Source organism: Gasterosteus aculeatus, chromosome 1 (genome assembly GCF_964276395.1).
Source record: "Gasterosteus aculeatus chromosome 1, fGasAcu3.hap1.1, whole genome shotgun sequence".
Taxonomy (NCBI): Eukaryota; Metazoa; Chordata; class Actinopteri; order Perciformes; family Gasterosteidae; genus Gasterosteus; species Gasterosteus aculeatus.
Genome location: NC_135688.1, coordinates 13,265,928 through 13,281,748, shown reverse-complemented (window position 1 = coordinate 13,281,748; position 15,821 = coordinate 13,265,928). Strand labels below are relative to the sequence as shown.

The following is a 15,821-nucleotide window of genomic DNA, read 5'->3' as shown; positions in this document are numbered from 1 at the left end:
AGTAAAGTTAACATAAAGGTTTTAGAAAAAGTGCTTAATAACTGAACGTGAAAATAACTTTCAAGTAGAGAAATGTCATCTGAGTTTTATTCCCTTCTTTCCCCCCACTGCATTTTCCAGGGGAGAGTAAAGGGGTTCGGTTTGACTTAAAGGACCTGGATGGACTTGTTCCATGTTCTCAGATGTTACATTTGAATGTTTTTATTTTACCGTGACATCAGTGATAACTGAACTCTAATCACAGAACACAGCACTTCGGATCCTCAAACCCTTAAACTTAAGGGGATGAGTTCATGAGCAAGCTGCCAGTGAGTTTGTGCTTTTATAATAAGATGCTTTAGGAGCAAGCAGTGCGAATAGGGAGAGAGAGTCTTACATCTCAGCGTCAAATTTCAATTTCTGAATCTCAAAACACTGTCGGCTTCACACGTTTGTTCATAGCTCCCTCCTCTGGCCAAACATGGAAATAAAGGTTTCTGAGGTTGAAATGTCAAGTTCTGCACTAAACCGCTGATAAATTCGTCAAACCACCATCTTTTTTTCTCGCGGGAGGCCTCGCACCAGAAATTTGTTCACAATAAACCCACAGCCTACGTGTCCACAATCAACTTCTGAAACTTTCCGTTTCCCTACAGGGAGAGATTATCACCTGCTGAGCTCGGTAAAAAGAGAGTAAGTGCTGACTTTCAGCGTAAACTGGTTGTATGAGAAGGAAAATCCTGCCACTTCACATTTGACCCCTGGCTTGATGTTTCAATCCAGATGGTTATTGTACAGAGCTGAGGCTTCAAACTAAGGAATATTTATTTTATTTAAAATACATCCTCGTAGTTATGCTGAACTTTTTTAAGAGCATCAATTTATTTACATTCATTTTTGAGAACCATAATATTATAATTCGGGCAACGAACTTGATTCAATTTCAATGGATGCTTGTTAAAACCTCCTATTTAAGTTTTTCTCATAGATAGATGCATTGAACCGTGTATTAATATTTACACGGATCTTTCAGCTGCCACTTTATGTTATAAGCAGCCTAAATCTGATCCAGATGACATACCAGAGGTTGCAAACCAGTACTCCCATTACGGTGCACTGTACACTCTTATAGTGCATGAAGTAGTGCTGACTTAAGGGATCCACTTGCTTCAAAGAGGATTACAGTTCTTTCTGCTTAACTTAGTTATCTCCAATCAGGATGAGGGCGAGGCGTGGTTTGCTGTTTGCCAACAGCTGTCTTTCTGCAAAGTTGACAGTGGAGTGCTGACGCTGCTGCAAATGGACACAAGGCTGGAGGTGGATGTTTTGATCTTCCCAGATAAAGTGAAAATAGCTTCTCCGGAGGAGCTCTCGGAATGGGAGCTCGAGACCGCGAGCCAGGTGTCGATTCCCAGCGTACGACTCTTTGTGGCACTTTACCCCTACAACCCTGCTGCAATGTCCCCCAACTATGAGATGGCTGCAGAAGAGCTACCTTTTGTTCCGGGCCAGATAATCAAGGTAAAGCGTAGAACAGGTCAAATGGAGTGCAATTATTTTATGGAGCTCTTCAAGTGTGCTGGCATGTGTATGTTTGAGTTATCAGTATGTCCTTACTTCATCCGTTGAAAGGCTTCTTTATAAGAATGTGATGGTGTTTTCTGTTTGGCCGGCATCCAGGCCAGCTGAGTGTGTAGGAATCAGCTCCGTTCTTTATTTCCTCTCACCTTTCCCACCTGGATGGTGTGACTTCCACTCAATATGCTTTCTTTTCCCTTTTCTCTGCATTTTTTAGGTATTTGGAGACAGAGACTCTGACGGTTTCTATCGTGGTGAGTCGGGGGGTCTCTCCGGTTACGTGCCAAGTAACATGGTGGATGAAATCCCAGTGGATGACGAGTACCTGAAGCATCTACTTATGCAGCAGGGCTTCCTCCCTGTGGACCATTCAGGTATCAGCCCCCCCTATCTGCGCTGTAACGCGCCACATGAGCACTAAAATAGGGGTAATATATTTTAATATATTAAACTGTTTTGCCAAAGTTGTAAAAGTTAACAATAGGAAGTTCCTACAATAAATGAACATGTAGAAATAATGTGAATGAAACACTGATTTTTTTTTTTTTTACTCTTCCGTCAGTTTTTTAAACAGTTATATCCATAAGCATTGCTGCTATATGGAAGATGTGATTTCGGAGGAGTGCCGTGTGTTTGGGCCTACAGGCATGTCTTTTACACCTGATCTGAGCGAGGTGGCCAGTATCCCCGATGACGTGGTCGTTCAACGAATGGTGGCCTTATTCGACTACGATCCATGGGAAAGTTCACCTAACATCGACAATGAAGTACAAACTATCATAATACATTAACCACATTCTGTTTTGGGCTTATTTCTTTTTTCAAATAAAACAGTATGGTTTGTTGTGACACTCAAAACCCTTTTTGCCTGTTAAAGGTTGAACTTGGCTTTCGGTCAGGAGACATTATCTACGTGTTAGGTGACATGGATCAAGATGGGTTTTACTACGTGAGTGTGCACTTTAAAATGAAAGTAAAACAATTTGTATTAGAAGTTCTTGCACTGAATTCTGCACAAAAATGTAACTTTCATTTCAAATTCAGGGGGATCTGCACGGACGGAGAGGTTTGGTTCCATCAAATTACCTGCAGGCGCTACCCTGGAATTAGAAGAAAACGTCAAAGGCCCCCAAAGGCACCCAGAAGGATCAGTAGCTTTTATTTAAAAATAATGTATTTTTTCAAAAGAAAAATAGTATCATAAATTGGAGCATAATAGTAACAGTGATTAGGAAAAACTTTTTAAGAGTGTGTACATACATGTGCTTTACATCTCGAGAGAGTATTTTTATAGTACATACATTTTGCCTTATATCCTGTGTATATATTTTTTGTAATTATATCATAGTTTTTCATGAGGAAAGTTGAGGAGAAAGGTTTTTGCAAATATTTTATTTATATATTAATATTTTATTTATCAACAGTACAAAGGAACATATTAACGTTATAAGTGGCAGACGTGTAAAGCAGAGACTCATATTAAAATACATTGGATTTGTACAGTGCTCACCGGTTTTCTCTTAACTATGAATCTCAGCTACTTGTTTCCACTGATGTGTGTGATTTTACTATGTTCATTGAAATCAGTTACAGGTTGAATCATTCGCCATTATCATTTAAATGTGTAATAAATAATCATTGAACAAAATGACAAAAGCAGGAGAAACATTCTATAGATTTGTAAGATCTTCACACAGAGTCCGTTGGTTTCTTCTTCTCTCTGCAGCCAACAGTACACTCATCCATAAAGTAGGAAACACTACACTGTGTATTGAAGATTAGTAGTGCTTTCTACTTTATGGGTGAAAACACTGTAAATCAGTAGCCTGTAGTCGTTCCACAGCAAAGACTCACGACATGATGGGTTCAGTAAAGTCAAGTTTAACACATTTTCTGACAACGATCAATATCTGAAAAACATGAAAACGCACAAACAGCATTTCAAAGTAATTCTGCTCAAACTGTCCCTGATATAAAACATCAATGAGGCATAAAGCGCTTGTGAATTTAGGTGAATTCGAAATGGATCGATGGAACAAATGAAAGCCGAGATCAGATTCTTGAATGAAGTCACATGTTATCAGGGCCTTACCAGCTTTTGGACTCCCCAGCAGAAAGAACAACCCAGAAGTGAACAGGGTCTTTTTATTACCCCCGTCTGAACCACGTGGTTAACACAGGAAAAGCTGTCACATACACACACCTACACACATGTAAGTTCATGCCAGGAAGTGTATGCAGATGTTCACACACACGCACACACACACGCACACACACACGCACACACACGTAGTGGTGAGAATTGTATTTGAAATATGTACTTACAATTTTTACTTTTTACTACTATGTTACACTAGAAGAAAGATTCACAATCTAGAAATACAAGAGTAAAGTAACAGTACCTCTGAATTGACTTGCATTGTGCACCAGTTACTTTTCACATTTGCACACAGACAAACGCCCGCACACACACTAAGAGACACACAGTAACACATGCAAATTTAAAACCTACGCCCATGAGGCTCCGTCAGACTGCACCACTGCCGCCAAACGTTTGTTCATCCCTTTTAAGGACATGCAGTTAAGAGGTGACACCTGTTTTTAAAGAAGGAGCCATACACTGAAGTAGACCAATATTGATGATCACAGTGATTACTAATGCGGACGTGCATCAATAATCTCAGGAACACAGTACTCTAATGCAACACCGCGGCGTGCGCTTCGACTGAAATAGCAACATAATAATACAACATCAAAGTAAAGATTAGCAGCAGACTTGTTGTTTGCGTGAGCATCTTTTATGTCAAATGTTTGCAACGGGAGTTTGGTGGACTATTATTTGAGACACTGTCCTCTATTTTAGTCCAAAATGATCTGTATGCATTATACAGGAAGAGATTCATAACGCGTCTACGTTTCCGAGAACTCATTCACGCCTGCATGTTTCTGACAAGGTGTGGGTTGGGTGGTGGTGTTGGTGGTGCAAGGCTCTACACGATCCCAGCAGCCAATGTGCAATATGTTTGCAACAACAGAAACTTTGCAAATAGAATAGACAAGTGCCTGTGTCCTCCGTTGTCACGACTACCCAAACCTCAGAGTCACACCAAGTGAAATAAGAGGAAGTGGGGGAAGGGCAGCACTCTCAAACCAAGAGAAGATGTCCGTGTAGAAAAGAAAAAGAAGAAAAGACGAGCGAAAAGAACTGCATGCAAATGGTGGAATTGACAAAAAGTTGAATTTCCTGCAAAGGACTCTAGAGGAATATTGAATGCATTCACCCTGTCAAATACCACATGCACATAAAGGCTATATTTTCACGTGTTAATGGGTGATAATAATGTGTGTTCTCCAAGACAACAACAGAACCTTGTGAATGACTGTGCATGCTGCAGATTACCTCAGTACTCCTCTGCCAAAGGTTGGGGTCACATTAGACATCTATTCCTGTGCAACATGGGAGTTTATCCAAAGCGAATTCTCCTCAAGTACGGAGTCCTACTGTCGGTAGTCAGGGGGCCAAAAACAAGTGCATCATCTAATGACACCAGGGGGTATTATCCTTGCAGGTCACTGACTAGGACTGATTGAGTTATGTCCTTGCTGACTGATCTCAGACACAGATAATCCTCTTCTGTTGTGTACAGGGGCAGATGTAAATATATATTTCCCTTAAATGAGTTGCTGCAGTTTAAGTTATTTTCTGAGTAGTTATATTTGAGTATTATCAACTGCCTTATGACATCATCACTTTAGGGTCTCTAGCAATTCACACCGTGAGAGGTGAACGTTTACCACGCCTGTCAAACATAGAAATCAAATATTTAAGGGTATTAATTTACTGTTTTAACACTGTATGCAGAAGGCTTCTGCAACCCATATTTGAACACATTCAGTGAAACGAATCTGGTTTGGTGCTGCCACGTAGTGGATGTTAGGGGAGGCGACGCTCTGACTGATATCAGATTAAAGTGCATCATGGTAATGCGGACAGGAAGAACAACAACATATACAGCTTTTCTACAAAGCACGAATCCAACTAATGTTTTCATTGTTTATTGATTAATTGTATAATATAACAACTGAGACAAAACAGTGTGTAACATAATCTGAGCTTTCTTAACACACACAGCATCATTTAGACTATTAACTGGTGAGAAAAGACTGCAAGAAAGGACAGTTAATTTATAAAGAAAACACTTTTATATTATAAATATATGCAAGAAAGAAAACTTTATAGAAAGTTTAAAAAATAGAAATAAAATATAGATACGTAATTAGGTGTCCAGGTGCTAAGTCTACATCTTGAACATAAAATGAATGCGAAATTAAGCAAATAATGCAAATTAAGCATGCTTTGACATATCAAAATCACACGCATTACATACAGTTAGATTAGTTTCTATTTTCTAAATATACACTACATAAAATGTCAATAATTTGACAAACATCAATGGATTCAGTTGTTCATTTATCAAGGTGTAGTAAAGTAAACAGAGGGAGACAAGAGAGTGTAATGGATACCAGCACTGACGTGATGAGTAACACATTGTTAAGCCCGGCGCGACGGCCTCCGGAGTAGAACACCTGACGTCCATTCAAGGGCTGCACGGGTCTGTAGGTTTGAACCATCTGCTTTCCGTTTGAAAACTGAAGCTGGGCGAATAGAGCGAGCTGCAATAGAGATCACAACAGACAGGTGAACGTTTTTTATAAATACATTCGGATGCGGTGGTAGAAGCTTCTCTTTGTGCCATGACAACGATATAATGGACATTGATTGCCACAGCACATGATATTCCTTAAGTTTTGGGGTTCAATTAAACAGCCTTTTCTGTTCCCATTAAGCATGATAGCATATCTTAATTATAAGCTAACGTATCGCTTTGAAGTGGTACAAAAACGTGTCAAAATACAGGAAATTGCATTCAAATCAATATATATTTAAGATATTTTTTTAATAATTACCTGCTTCATGCTTATTGGAACTGTGTTTTCAAACAAGCTCCAGGTGACAGCTTCAGCGCAGTCGGGTGTGGTGAGGGAGCCATCGTAGCGAAAGTACTTGGTCATGTTCCTCAGAGGAGGTATGAACATTTCCAGCGACACTCCCTTTAGCGTCGTACTTTTGGCTGTGAGATAAGTTAGCCAGAAATGTATTATTAGACAAGAAATGGTTCAAAGTGACAGCTTGGTTGTCCATTTCTTTGTTGAAATGTTATAAAAGCAGTTTTACGACACTGTTATCGATCAACAATTGTACTTTAGCCTAACGCTGGAGTAATGAGCCGCCCCGAAGATAATGGTGCAAAATGATCTTATTTTTCTATGACTGCAGATGTTACTTACTAGGTTGTGTGATGTATTTGAGGGCATTAAGAAGGGGATCAAGTTTCTTATTTGCAGACTTGGACTCCTGAAAAGAATAAAATGTTGATGTAACATGGAAATTTTGTAGAAGTAGGTAAAACAGTATAAACTGTAGATAGGAGGTTTGGTTCAAACAGAACCTGGTGCTGAAGGTTTATGTCTTCCTCTAACCTTTGATCCACAAAAGTTTGGAAAAGGTCAATGTCTTTTTTCTCCCTACATTTAAACACTCCTAGTGTCTGTTGATCCCAGAGTGGTAGTTGATCAAGAATAACAGGAACATTATGACAAGGAAGCGTTAAATACACTTTAAATACATTTTCACTTGACAAATGTTTGTCCAGAACAACAGATATTGCACAGGCCTTTGGCATCAGCGGGACAGTTAAATATTAGGGTCATCATCCATCCAAGAGGCACACAAAAATACAACTATAGTTTCTCTGGAGTGTGTGATCACAGTGATTGGTGGTGGAATTGGCTGCGATGCCAAAGACACCAGCTAACTTCTTGCCTGTAGGGCACCGAGTTGATAAGAGCCGGCTCCGTTCATCTTAGTTGAATCAAAGACTTTTCAAACAGATAGATTTCAAGGTGATTTTGTATATGATAATTAAATTAAATCACCTGAAAGAAAAAGCCAAGAACAGCCATGTCTGTGTGGTCCCCTGAAGCCTGGGACAGATTTTTGTATTCTTCTTTTATGTGGACTATATGCATCTGTAGAAGGAAGAAAATGGTTCAGTATTTAATTAATGTGAACACAGTACGGAAGGTGGCTTAGTCATATGATTATAACACTTCTATACTCCCATATTTTTACCTCCATCGGAAATTTTTCTCCATCAACCGTGTGTTCGGACCCGGGTCCTCCGTCTTTGCCCCAATGCAGGTGCAGTTGAACTGCTTTATATTCTGCAGCCATGTTTCCTCCTTTAATCCTTATACTAGAAGGCAAATCCAGTTGAACTGGGAAAATACTTTTACATTTAAAAGAGTGTCGACATTTTGCAGCATCATCAGGTTTAAGTACTGTAGGCATTGTTCACCTTGTGACTATTTCCCAAAGTCTTTGCCAAGCTGATTTAAAATCATTTATTGTCATATTTTTAACAAATCTTTCTCAATTAAAACTGCAGTTATGACAAAGACGTACCACTGTGACCCGTGTTTATGAGGTGACCATGAAAAGCTTCTTCATAGCCAATGAAGTGAAAAGGAGCGAGACGTTCATCTAGCAGCATTCTGCTTGTAACAATGTTAACTGGAGACTGAGATCTGCCGTTGCAGTGCTGGGAAACCACTCCCCATTCCTCTGGACCTGAGGAAGGTAAAAGAAAAAAATGACTCCACGGTTTGTATTTTCTTAACTTACGGAAACCCTTAATGGTCTATCTTTAGGTTTACCTGCGCAGGTGTGGTTGCATGTGACTTGGGATTGGTAGCACCAATCTACAAGAAGATGTTTGAAATAAATTATTGCGTAAACAATATAAGACAGCGAGAACAAGCCCAGAGCTAAACAAATTAATAAGACTAATTACATATGTAAATTGTAATCAATAAATTGGATTAATTTCTTTGAGAACGTACCTGACCCTGAGACAATCCTCATGGAAGATGCAATCAAAAATAAAATACGTGCCAACAGCATTGTGAATGTATGTGTCTCGCTCTGCTTACTTTAAAATGAATGACTTGAAAGATGATGACGGAGCTCAACCGAGGTCTCTACAGGAGAGGTAGCCTCACCTATCAATCACGCCCACACCACATGCTCCAGATTTAGGACTCCTGACCCTGTGACAACACTGATATCTGCAGACTGATATTCAGATTTGATGGGAAAATTCACAGCCTGAAGAGGTCGTTTGTATTTTTACGACAGAAAAATCGCAGACCGATCAAATATAATTTAGGTGCAACAAGGATTGGGTTATGTTCTATGAGAAGTTATCACTAAATGACGGGACAGATAATTAGAAGTAGGTGATAGCAGGGCGTCTAGTGGCAGACGTGAGCTCTGCTTTGGGCCCCTGCTGGCTCTCTCTCATTATGCCTCAACAGCCTAACATTGTCTTGTCTGTTATTTTAATTTGGGTTGACCTCTAACCTTAAAAAAAAAAATGCTTTCTTTATGTTGTGCTTATGCGGTTAGAGTTATGCATAAACAACACAACAAAAAGAGGAAGATTTGCATGTAAGATTATTTAATTTCAGTGGGCTTGTAAATTAATTTGTAGTTGTTGTTGTACACAGGTCTTCATGGCACGTTTACTGTATTCAGACTCCTTACTTATTTGGGCTGAAACCCCACAGGAACCATATGGGGCGTTCTACCAAATTGGTTCAAAGTCAGGGTGGAAATATTTTAAAATGTTGTATGTTTTATCCCCTAAACGTTGTCCTTATATATATACATATCTAAGGTACATATATCTAGTAAAAGAACCGTCAATTTTTATATTGTATTTTCGGCACTGTTTTGTTTGCAAGACTGTATCATATTTCCTCAACGTTATTGCTTAATCTCAACTCATAACATACCTTAGATTGGGAATATTACAAACACAAATGTTTTGTGGTCAATAGAATCATTTTATTTTTGAAGACCTAACTGTTCGTCCAGAAACATCCAAAGTTCAAACATTACTTACTGGAAAACCCCTCAGTCTCAGAGAACAGGAAATAACTCATAATATCAGTTATTTGACAAATAACTGAATGTTCAGACACCATCACAAATCCATTCACCATTTATTTCACAAACGTTTTTCACGTACTGCTGTGAACACTCTTGTGGTGATCTGAACATGTTTTCTGGTGGAGAGATTAGGTGCCGACCTTGTCCACGGTGTACCAGATCTTGTCCTCTAGGCGTGACTAATAAAAGCAGTTTTGCCGAGTGTTGTGCATGACTTTGAACTTAAGGGCACCAGCAGACAGATAACGGGTAAAATAAAACAACTTGGGCTAGACTCTTGTGGTGATCTGAACATGCCTCTGTGTGACGTTTTCTGGTGGAGAGATTAGGTGCCGACCTTGTCCACGGTGTACCAGATCTTGTCCTATAGGCGGGGCCAATAAAAGCAGTTTCGCCCGGTGTTGTGCATGACTTCGACCTTAAGGGCACCTGCAGACAGATAACGGGTAAAATAAAACCAGTATTATTAATTAAGTCAGTATTGCTTGTATTGGAAGTTTGAATCAAAGGGAATGGGTATATGAGAACAGAAGATGGACATGTAAGAAAGAATGGAAGGAGAGAAACATCATGGAAAAAAAGAAAAGATGTACCTTCTTTTACGTCTTCAATGGTTCCAGGCGATGGCTCATCGTCATATGTGTTTTTTTGTTTTTTTTTACAGAAATTGACATTTAGAATAGAAGGTACCCTACAAATAATGATTTTGCATATATTTAGCTTATCAGTATCTAATTAAATGTATTGGTTTAAAATAGACCATAAAATATTCTTGGTAAATATCCATGTCTGAATACTTAGTTAACTTTTGTTAAATAGTTTTTCTTGCTGGGGGACAGCACTTTTAACGAAGTCAGTAGGATGCCACTGATTAATGTACTTGTTAAAACATTAATGATTATTAATAACATAACAATCAAATTAGATGGTATTGTTGGGGAAAAAAGACTAGATTAACTATCTGTCTCCGGTATGAAAATATAAAAATGTTATTTCCAGTATTTACAAACTTTCATCTGTTTCCAAGTGGTTTCCCCTAATTTATATTTACATGCATTTTTCTGAATGCAGCGCGTGCACGGTGCATGAGCGAGTCAAAACTCGTTATAGTACAAATGCCTGTGCTGCGTTCACGAACACTTCCGGTTCCTCCTGCTCCACTTCCTCCGCCGCCTCGTTTATTGACATGGATTTGTATCGCGTCCCGGGGCTGTGATGGACCGCTGGGGGGGGCAGAGTGGCAGAGTGGCTCTCGTGACCGGAGCTTCGGTCGGGATCGGCGCGTCCGCGGCGGAGGAGCTGGTCCGCTCCGGTATGACGGTGGTGGGCTGCGCCAGGGACGTGGAGAAGATGCAGGTCTGCTCTCGACTCCAAAGTTCATTTCTGCACTTTTGGGAGGTGGGGGTTTGTTTGATGTGGGTAACGATCCACCGGAGGCAAGACCAATAAAATAGTAAATAGCAAAACAGTAACACAGTACGCAGTAACTTAACGCCAGCTACCTTCACTCGGCTGCAAATCTTAAAGTTGATGTTTCTGGGGACCAGATCAGTACACCGCTCGATGGACATTGGCCAAAATGTTGTCTTCCATGCACCGTTCCACATAGAAAAAGCCCATAAGTTGGAAGAGCGCATATATGAACACAACAGGACTAAAACTAATAGTAGGCTACTAATAATACCTCCCTTCAACCACTTCTAAATACTGAATTGGCAGAAGAAAAAAAAGTATATTCTAAAGTTGATAATCTGACACCTTTTTCCTTCTTGGTTTCAGAAGCTGGCGGTTGAGTTGCAGGCTGCAGGCCACAGTGGGGTTCAGGTTCCTTTCCAGTGTGACTTAAACAGCGAGGAGGAGATTCTGTCCATGTTTGCTGCCATCAAGGAGCAGCACCGAGGGGTCGACGTGTGCATCAACAACGCCGGCTTGGCTCATCCAGAGTCTCTGTTAAATGGAAAAACCAGCGGCTGGAAGAAAATGCTAGATGTACGGTTGCACATGTGCTTTTCTTTTTACACTTTTGAGCTTTTGAATTTTTTGAGCTGCTTTTATGCTGTTTCAGCATAATACTGTCAGGGTTTAGTGAAACATTTAAATAGCTCAGAGCCATCCATCATTTTATTGGTGACACCTGGGTTGAAAGGTATTGAAACAATAACATTATTTTAGATCAGTGAATCGTTAGTTTATTAGATATATTAGTTATATACCACCCTCTGGACTAAACAAATCCCCCACTGTGAGAACACAGCAGATGTTGAGGGGAACATGTGAATGTGTGCAATATCTGACACATAGCTCAGTGTAAAAGGACAAAAAGATGCTATTGCCACTGTGGCACTTATTTTTCTCACTGTGAGATTAAAAGCATCAAAAGAATAGCTAATGTCTATTCGTTTTAACTTTTTCTTGCAGGTGAATGTTCTTGCTTTGTGTATTTGCACCCGTGAAGTGTATCAATCTATGAAGGAAAGAAATGTTGACGATGGGCACATCATAAACATAAACAGGTATGTCTTGTGAAATGCAGGATTTTATTATGGCATTATAAAATGTACAAGGTTAATTAATCATCCTTTTTATGGACCTTACTAGCGCTGCAGTTCTAAAATAATATTGATAACGCAGATTATTTTCTCCATTTATCTTTAGGACTGTTAAATGTCTGAAAGTAGTGACAATTTCCTGAAGCCTGAAGGCACAGTCTTGTTCCAACTTGTATGTGCAACTGTGCTGATAATAAATAAATAAATATTGTTTGTTTTGGTAAAGCAACAGTAAAAACCTAAAGATAATTAAGTTTACTATCAAGTAAGGTTAGGAAAAGTTGCATATTGGAAATGTTTTGTTTGAAAACTGACATTATTAATTTCTCAAAATAGATTATTTTTCTGTTGAAAGATTTATTAATTTATTTTCTAGATTTTTCGCAGACTTTTCCTCAGAGCACTTTACACGATTGTTCTAAATTCAGTGACGAGACCATATCAATACATAAAGAAAAATGCTTGTGACGACCTACAACTCGTACCGTCTTCTCCTCGTACCTTGCTCTGCTGATGGACATTTGTACAGCTCCACCAAGTACTCGCTGACGGCCCTGACGAAGGGCCTGAAACAGGAGCTGCGTGAGGCCAAGACCCACATCAGAGCCACTGTGAGACAGAACTAAGAAATACTTCATACTCTACCAAGGTTTATTGAGATTGTCTCAAAGAAGAGAAGTGTCTGTTGTACTCTTTCTAACTGGCTAATAATGGAGCGAATTACTTTGGATAACAAGTAAGAAGTAATTAGTTATTAATACTTCTTAAAGGTATAAAAGGTTACTAAATCGCCCCAAAACTGTTCTTTTTGCAGTGTATTTCTCCCGGTATACTGGAGACAGAATTCTTTTCTCGACTCTACAAAGATAATGCTGAGACATTCAGATGCGATTAGTGGAGCAGGTGGTGTAGTGCGATTATGTCTACTGACACATTCTTTATCTGATTAATTGAAGACAATTGGTAGAGCTGATCATGGAAAAACATCTAAAGTTTCTATTATTTTTGTAATTGTGGATGAAATTATTTCGGACTTTATTACTATATGGAAGGAAAAATGGTCATTTCATTCAAAGAAAAAAAAAGCCTGTTCAAAAGTTGTTTTTGATCTGTTATCTATTTTATAACATTCAACATCTGGGCTTTTGCGGTGCGATCCTTTTTTTTTCAAAGATAATGGTCAGGAACATGGACATTAGACAAGAGGCAGATGGCGATACCTTGTTAGTTAATAAAATCTGCAGACTTTACTGATTTAACTTAATGAGAAATGCATATTGAATTATTCTATATCTTCCTCCTCCAGTGTAGTATTTTATTTCTTCTACAGCATTTAAAAAAAGGCTAACAAAACAATAAAATATTAGTAGTGTAGTGGAATAAATGACCAATCCCACTAGTGTGAGTCCATAAAATGCTGAGATTAAAACATATCACAGTACCAAACTTGTCTTTCAAAGCTTTATTCGTTGCAAAGAAGGTTCAAAGGTCGTAAAGAATGCAGGTAGTCCGCATGAGTACACTCAGGTGTGTCTAATATAACATATACAGGGACAACGGGGGTCGGGGGTTTACACTCCCACTACACAATTCGCCCTCCAAGGTCAGCACAGAGGAGAAAAAAAGTCAAACTCAGACAGGTGTCACATTGGTATCTCACACAGACGTGAAAGTGAAGGTGGGAGTGAGGATGGGAGACGCTCTGTGCCACCAACATGTGGCTGGTTGAAGCAGACATTCCTAATGGTCTCACTTTCACCATCAAAGAGAGCTGCAACATCCGGCGATGGGAATGGTGTTCAGGTTAAAGGTTAAAGTAACAACAATATTGATAATATTCTAATACGATACACGAGTATAACATCGGGCATTTCTTCTGTCACAATAGACATACATTATGAGTATGGATTTCCTTTTAAGAAACACGACGTGATGAACATTTCTTTAGGTTTTGTCCACTAGAGGACACAAGACGCAACATTATGAAATGCCTCTTGAATGCTGATTTCATGGTGATAACAAGACTCACATAGAGAAGTTTATACAAAAACTTGTTGTTGCTATATTTGAATTAATTTATTGAAGGAGAACTCAAAATGTTTGTGTGTCTTCTGAAGTAATAAAGTTAGAGTATTCCTACATAATGGAAAGGACGCAACAGTGAAGCATGATATATAATTGTTGTATAAAGCAAGCCATATGCTTCTGTTTGGTTTTGTTTACATGTATTGTGCTAAATGTTGTTTTACACATCTGTTTTCTTTAAGTGACAGTTAGGCTTGGAGATGGATTTTTCATATAATTTGGTGACCTCTCCTTTCTGTGGTTTCATAAAAATAAAATCATCTGATGAGCAGGGAAATGAAATTCAAACCTTCTTCAACGTCTATTCGGTCTCCAACAGGAGTGTTCAGCCTCATTGCACAATACCACAGATCAAAAGAGAAGATGATCGGATTACTAGATACAAGGAACTTTGATTTCACCCATTTTCAAGCGTGTTAGCAGCATTGCTGCTCTGTCACACCACTTTCCTACACGCTGAAATGTCTCAGCCTGTCTTGCTGAAAGGGAGGCGTTTCCTCACTATCTGTGTTTGTGACTGCAGAGATCTGCCAGGGAGGCTCCTGCTCAGCTTCCAGGCCGGAGGAAAGCGAGCTGGGGGACCGCCAAGCACAACCACCCGCCATCTTTCTGATGCTAATGAACAGCCATTAACACAGTGCACAACAGTTGTACACAAACGTTGGCCAAACACTTGGCTCGCTGTTTCGTGACCAGGCTGAAGCTCCGTGCACCCAAACAGTAAATGTGTGTCAGAGAAAGAGGGCGAGACTTTGCCAGCATCACCTAACAAGGATTATTTTTATAGAAGCAGGTAAAAGAAGTGTTTAGTGATGTAACATTTTTTTGGTTTAATTGGAAATCAGAACAGGAGTATTAAAATGTTTGACTTCTTCTAAAATTCTAGATTTTTTATTTAATCTGAAGGGTGTTTGATTGACAATTCCCTTTTTATAGTAATTGCAAAACCCTTGCACTGTTCTACACACCCCACTTTGTCCAATTGCGGAGGAAGGATCTTCTGAATTTAATGAGGGGTCAGATTGCATCACTCTGAGCAGAAGCAGCATCTCTCTTCTTCACCCATCAGTGCCGATAAAGTTTCTCTTTATCGATAAATCCTCTGTGTAAATGAACACGGGTATTATGGGTTATTGGATTCTTCACCTCATGGGATGCCACAGAATGTGTTGTCTCCTGTCTGAAGGTGCCTCCTCCGAGCACATCTCACTTCTTTCAAAGCCATCCTTGCTGTAATGGGAATTTGACCAATGTGAGGGAGGACACACCTCAATGACACGGTTCGCTGTAGAGCTCAAAGATTTTCCCATTGTTTCTTTCTTTTTTTTGCACAGATGTCCAGTAATGATGGTTGCTGCACCAGTATGAAACCCGTCCTGTATATTTAACATCTCTCTCTCTCTCTATATATATATATATATATATATATATATATATATATATATATATATATATATATATTCCTGCTGATGAAATGGAAAATTCCTTCCCCCTTTTCTCCTCTCCCTGTGAACAAGGTCTTATCACAGATCTAACTGTGTTAGTTGCTCTGCCAT

At 39.3% G+C, this 15,821-nt stretch overlaps 3 protein-coding genes across 5 annotated transcripts; 2 read left to right on the top strand and 1 right to left on the bottom strand.

Moving 5' to 3' along the window:
- Positions 1 to 1,179: 1,179 nt before the first annotated feature.
- Positions 1,180 to 3,298, top strand: LOC120829073 (RIMS-binding protein 2). The gene is made up of 5 exons (XM_040192867.2): positions 1,180 to 1,500; positions 1,775 to 1,931; positions 2,203 to 2,324; positions 2,435 to 2,506; positions 2,602 to 3,298. The coding sequence occupies exons 1-5, from the start codon at positions 1,279 to 1,281 to the stop codon at positions 2,665 to 2,667; spliced, it is 639 nt and encodes a 212-aa protein (XP_040048801.1). The 5' UTR covers positions 1,180 to 1,278; the 3' UTR covers positions 2,668 to 3,298.
- Positions 3,299 to 5,597: 2,299 nt separating this feature from the next.
- On the bottom strand, positions 5,598 to 8,606 carry ca4b (carbonic anhydrase IV b). Its single transcript, XM_040184339.2, has 8 exons — positions 8,521 to 8,606; positions 8,335 to 8,379; positions 8,084 to 8,248; positions 7,751 to 7,896; positions 7,555 to 7,647; positions 6,907 to 6,973; positions 6,526 to 6,689; positions 5,598 to 6,231 (listed from the first exon to the last, which is right to left on the bottom strand). The coding sequence occupies exons 1-8, from the start codon at positions 8,579 to 8,581 to the stop codon at positions 6,025 to 6,027; spliced, it is 948 nt and encodes a 315-aa protein (XP_040040273.2). The 5' UTR covers positions 8,582 to 8,606; the 3' UTR covers positions 5,598 to 6,024.
- A 2,182-nt stretch (positions 8,607 to 10,788) lies between these two features.
- Positions 10,789 to 15,145, top strand: LOC144389385 (dehydrogenase/reductase SDR family member 11-like). Of its 3 annotated transcripts, none has more exons than XM_078094057.1 (4): positions 10,789 to 10,987; positions 11,414 to 11,620; positions 12,050 to 12,144; positions 14,789 to 15,145. In XM_078094057.1, exons 1-4 carry the CDS (start codon positions 10,847 to 10,849, stop codon positions 14,955 to 14,957), a joined length of 612 nt encoding a protein of 203 aa, XP_077950183.1. In that variant the 5' UTR covers positions 10,789 to 10,846; the 3' UTR covers positions 14,958 to 15,145. The 3 variants fall into 3 exon arrangements, with proteins under 3 accessions (XP_077950183.1, XP_077949732.1, XP_077950621.1); XM_078093606.1 differs by having other exon boundaries at positions 11,411 to 11,620; XM_078094495.1 differs by lacking the exon at positions 14,789 to 15,145 and adding an exon at positions 12,710 to 14,540 and having other exon boundaries at positions 11,411 to 11,620.
- Positions 15,146 to 15,821: the final 676 nt, after the last annotated feature.

What these genes read in the sequence shown, in the direction of transcription:
- LOC120829073 (XM_040192867.2), top strand. Translation starts at nt 1,279, where the DNA reads ATGGACACAAGGCTGGAGGTGGATGTTTTGATCTTCCCAGATAAAGTG. An exon ending in CACCTAACATCGACAATGAA is followed by an intron (nt 2,325 to 2,434) that starts GTACAAACTATC and finishes TGCCTGTTAAAG; the next exon opens with GTTGAACTTGGCTTTCGGTC. An exon ending in ATCAAGATGGGTTTTACTAC is followed by an intron (nt 2,507 to 2,601) that starts GTGAGTGTGCAC and finishes TTTCAAATTCAG; the next exon opens with GGGGATCTGCACGGACGGAG.
- ca4b (XM_040184339.2), bottom strand. Translation starts at nt 8,581, where the DNA reads ATGCTGTTGGCACGTATTTTATTTTTGATTGCATCTTCCATGAGGATT. An exon ending in GAGAAAAATTTCCGATGGAG is followed by an intron (nt 7,648 to 7,750) that starts GTAAAAATATGG and finishes TTCCTTCTACAG; the next exon opens with ATGCATATAGTCCACATAAA. An exon ending in TTCCAATAAGCATGAAGCAG is followed by an intron (nt 6,232 to 6,525) that starts GTAATTATTAAA and finishes TCTCTATTGCAG; the next exon opens with CTCGCTCTATTCGCCCAGCT.
- LOC144389385 (XM_078093606.1), top strand. Translation starts at nt 10,847, where the DNA reads ATGGACCGCTGGGGGGGGCAGAGTGGCAGAGTGGCTCTCGTGACCGGA. An exon ending in GCTGGAAGAAAATGCTAGAT is followed by an intron (nt 11,621 to 12,049) that starts GTACGGTTGCAC and finishes TTTTTCTTGCAG; the next exon opens with GTGAATGTTCTTGCTTTGTG. An exon ending in CACATCATAAACATAAACAG is followed by an intron (nt 12,145 to 14,788) that starts GTATGTCTTGTG and finishes TTGTGACTGCAG; the next exon opens with AGATCTGCCAGGGAGGCTCC.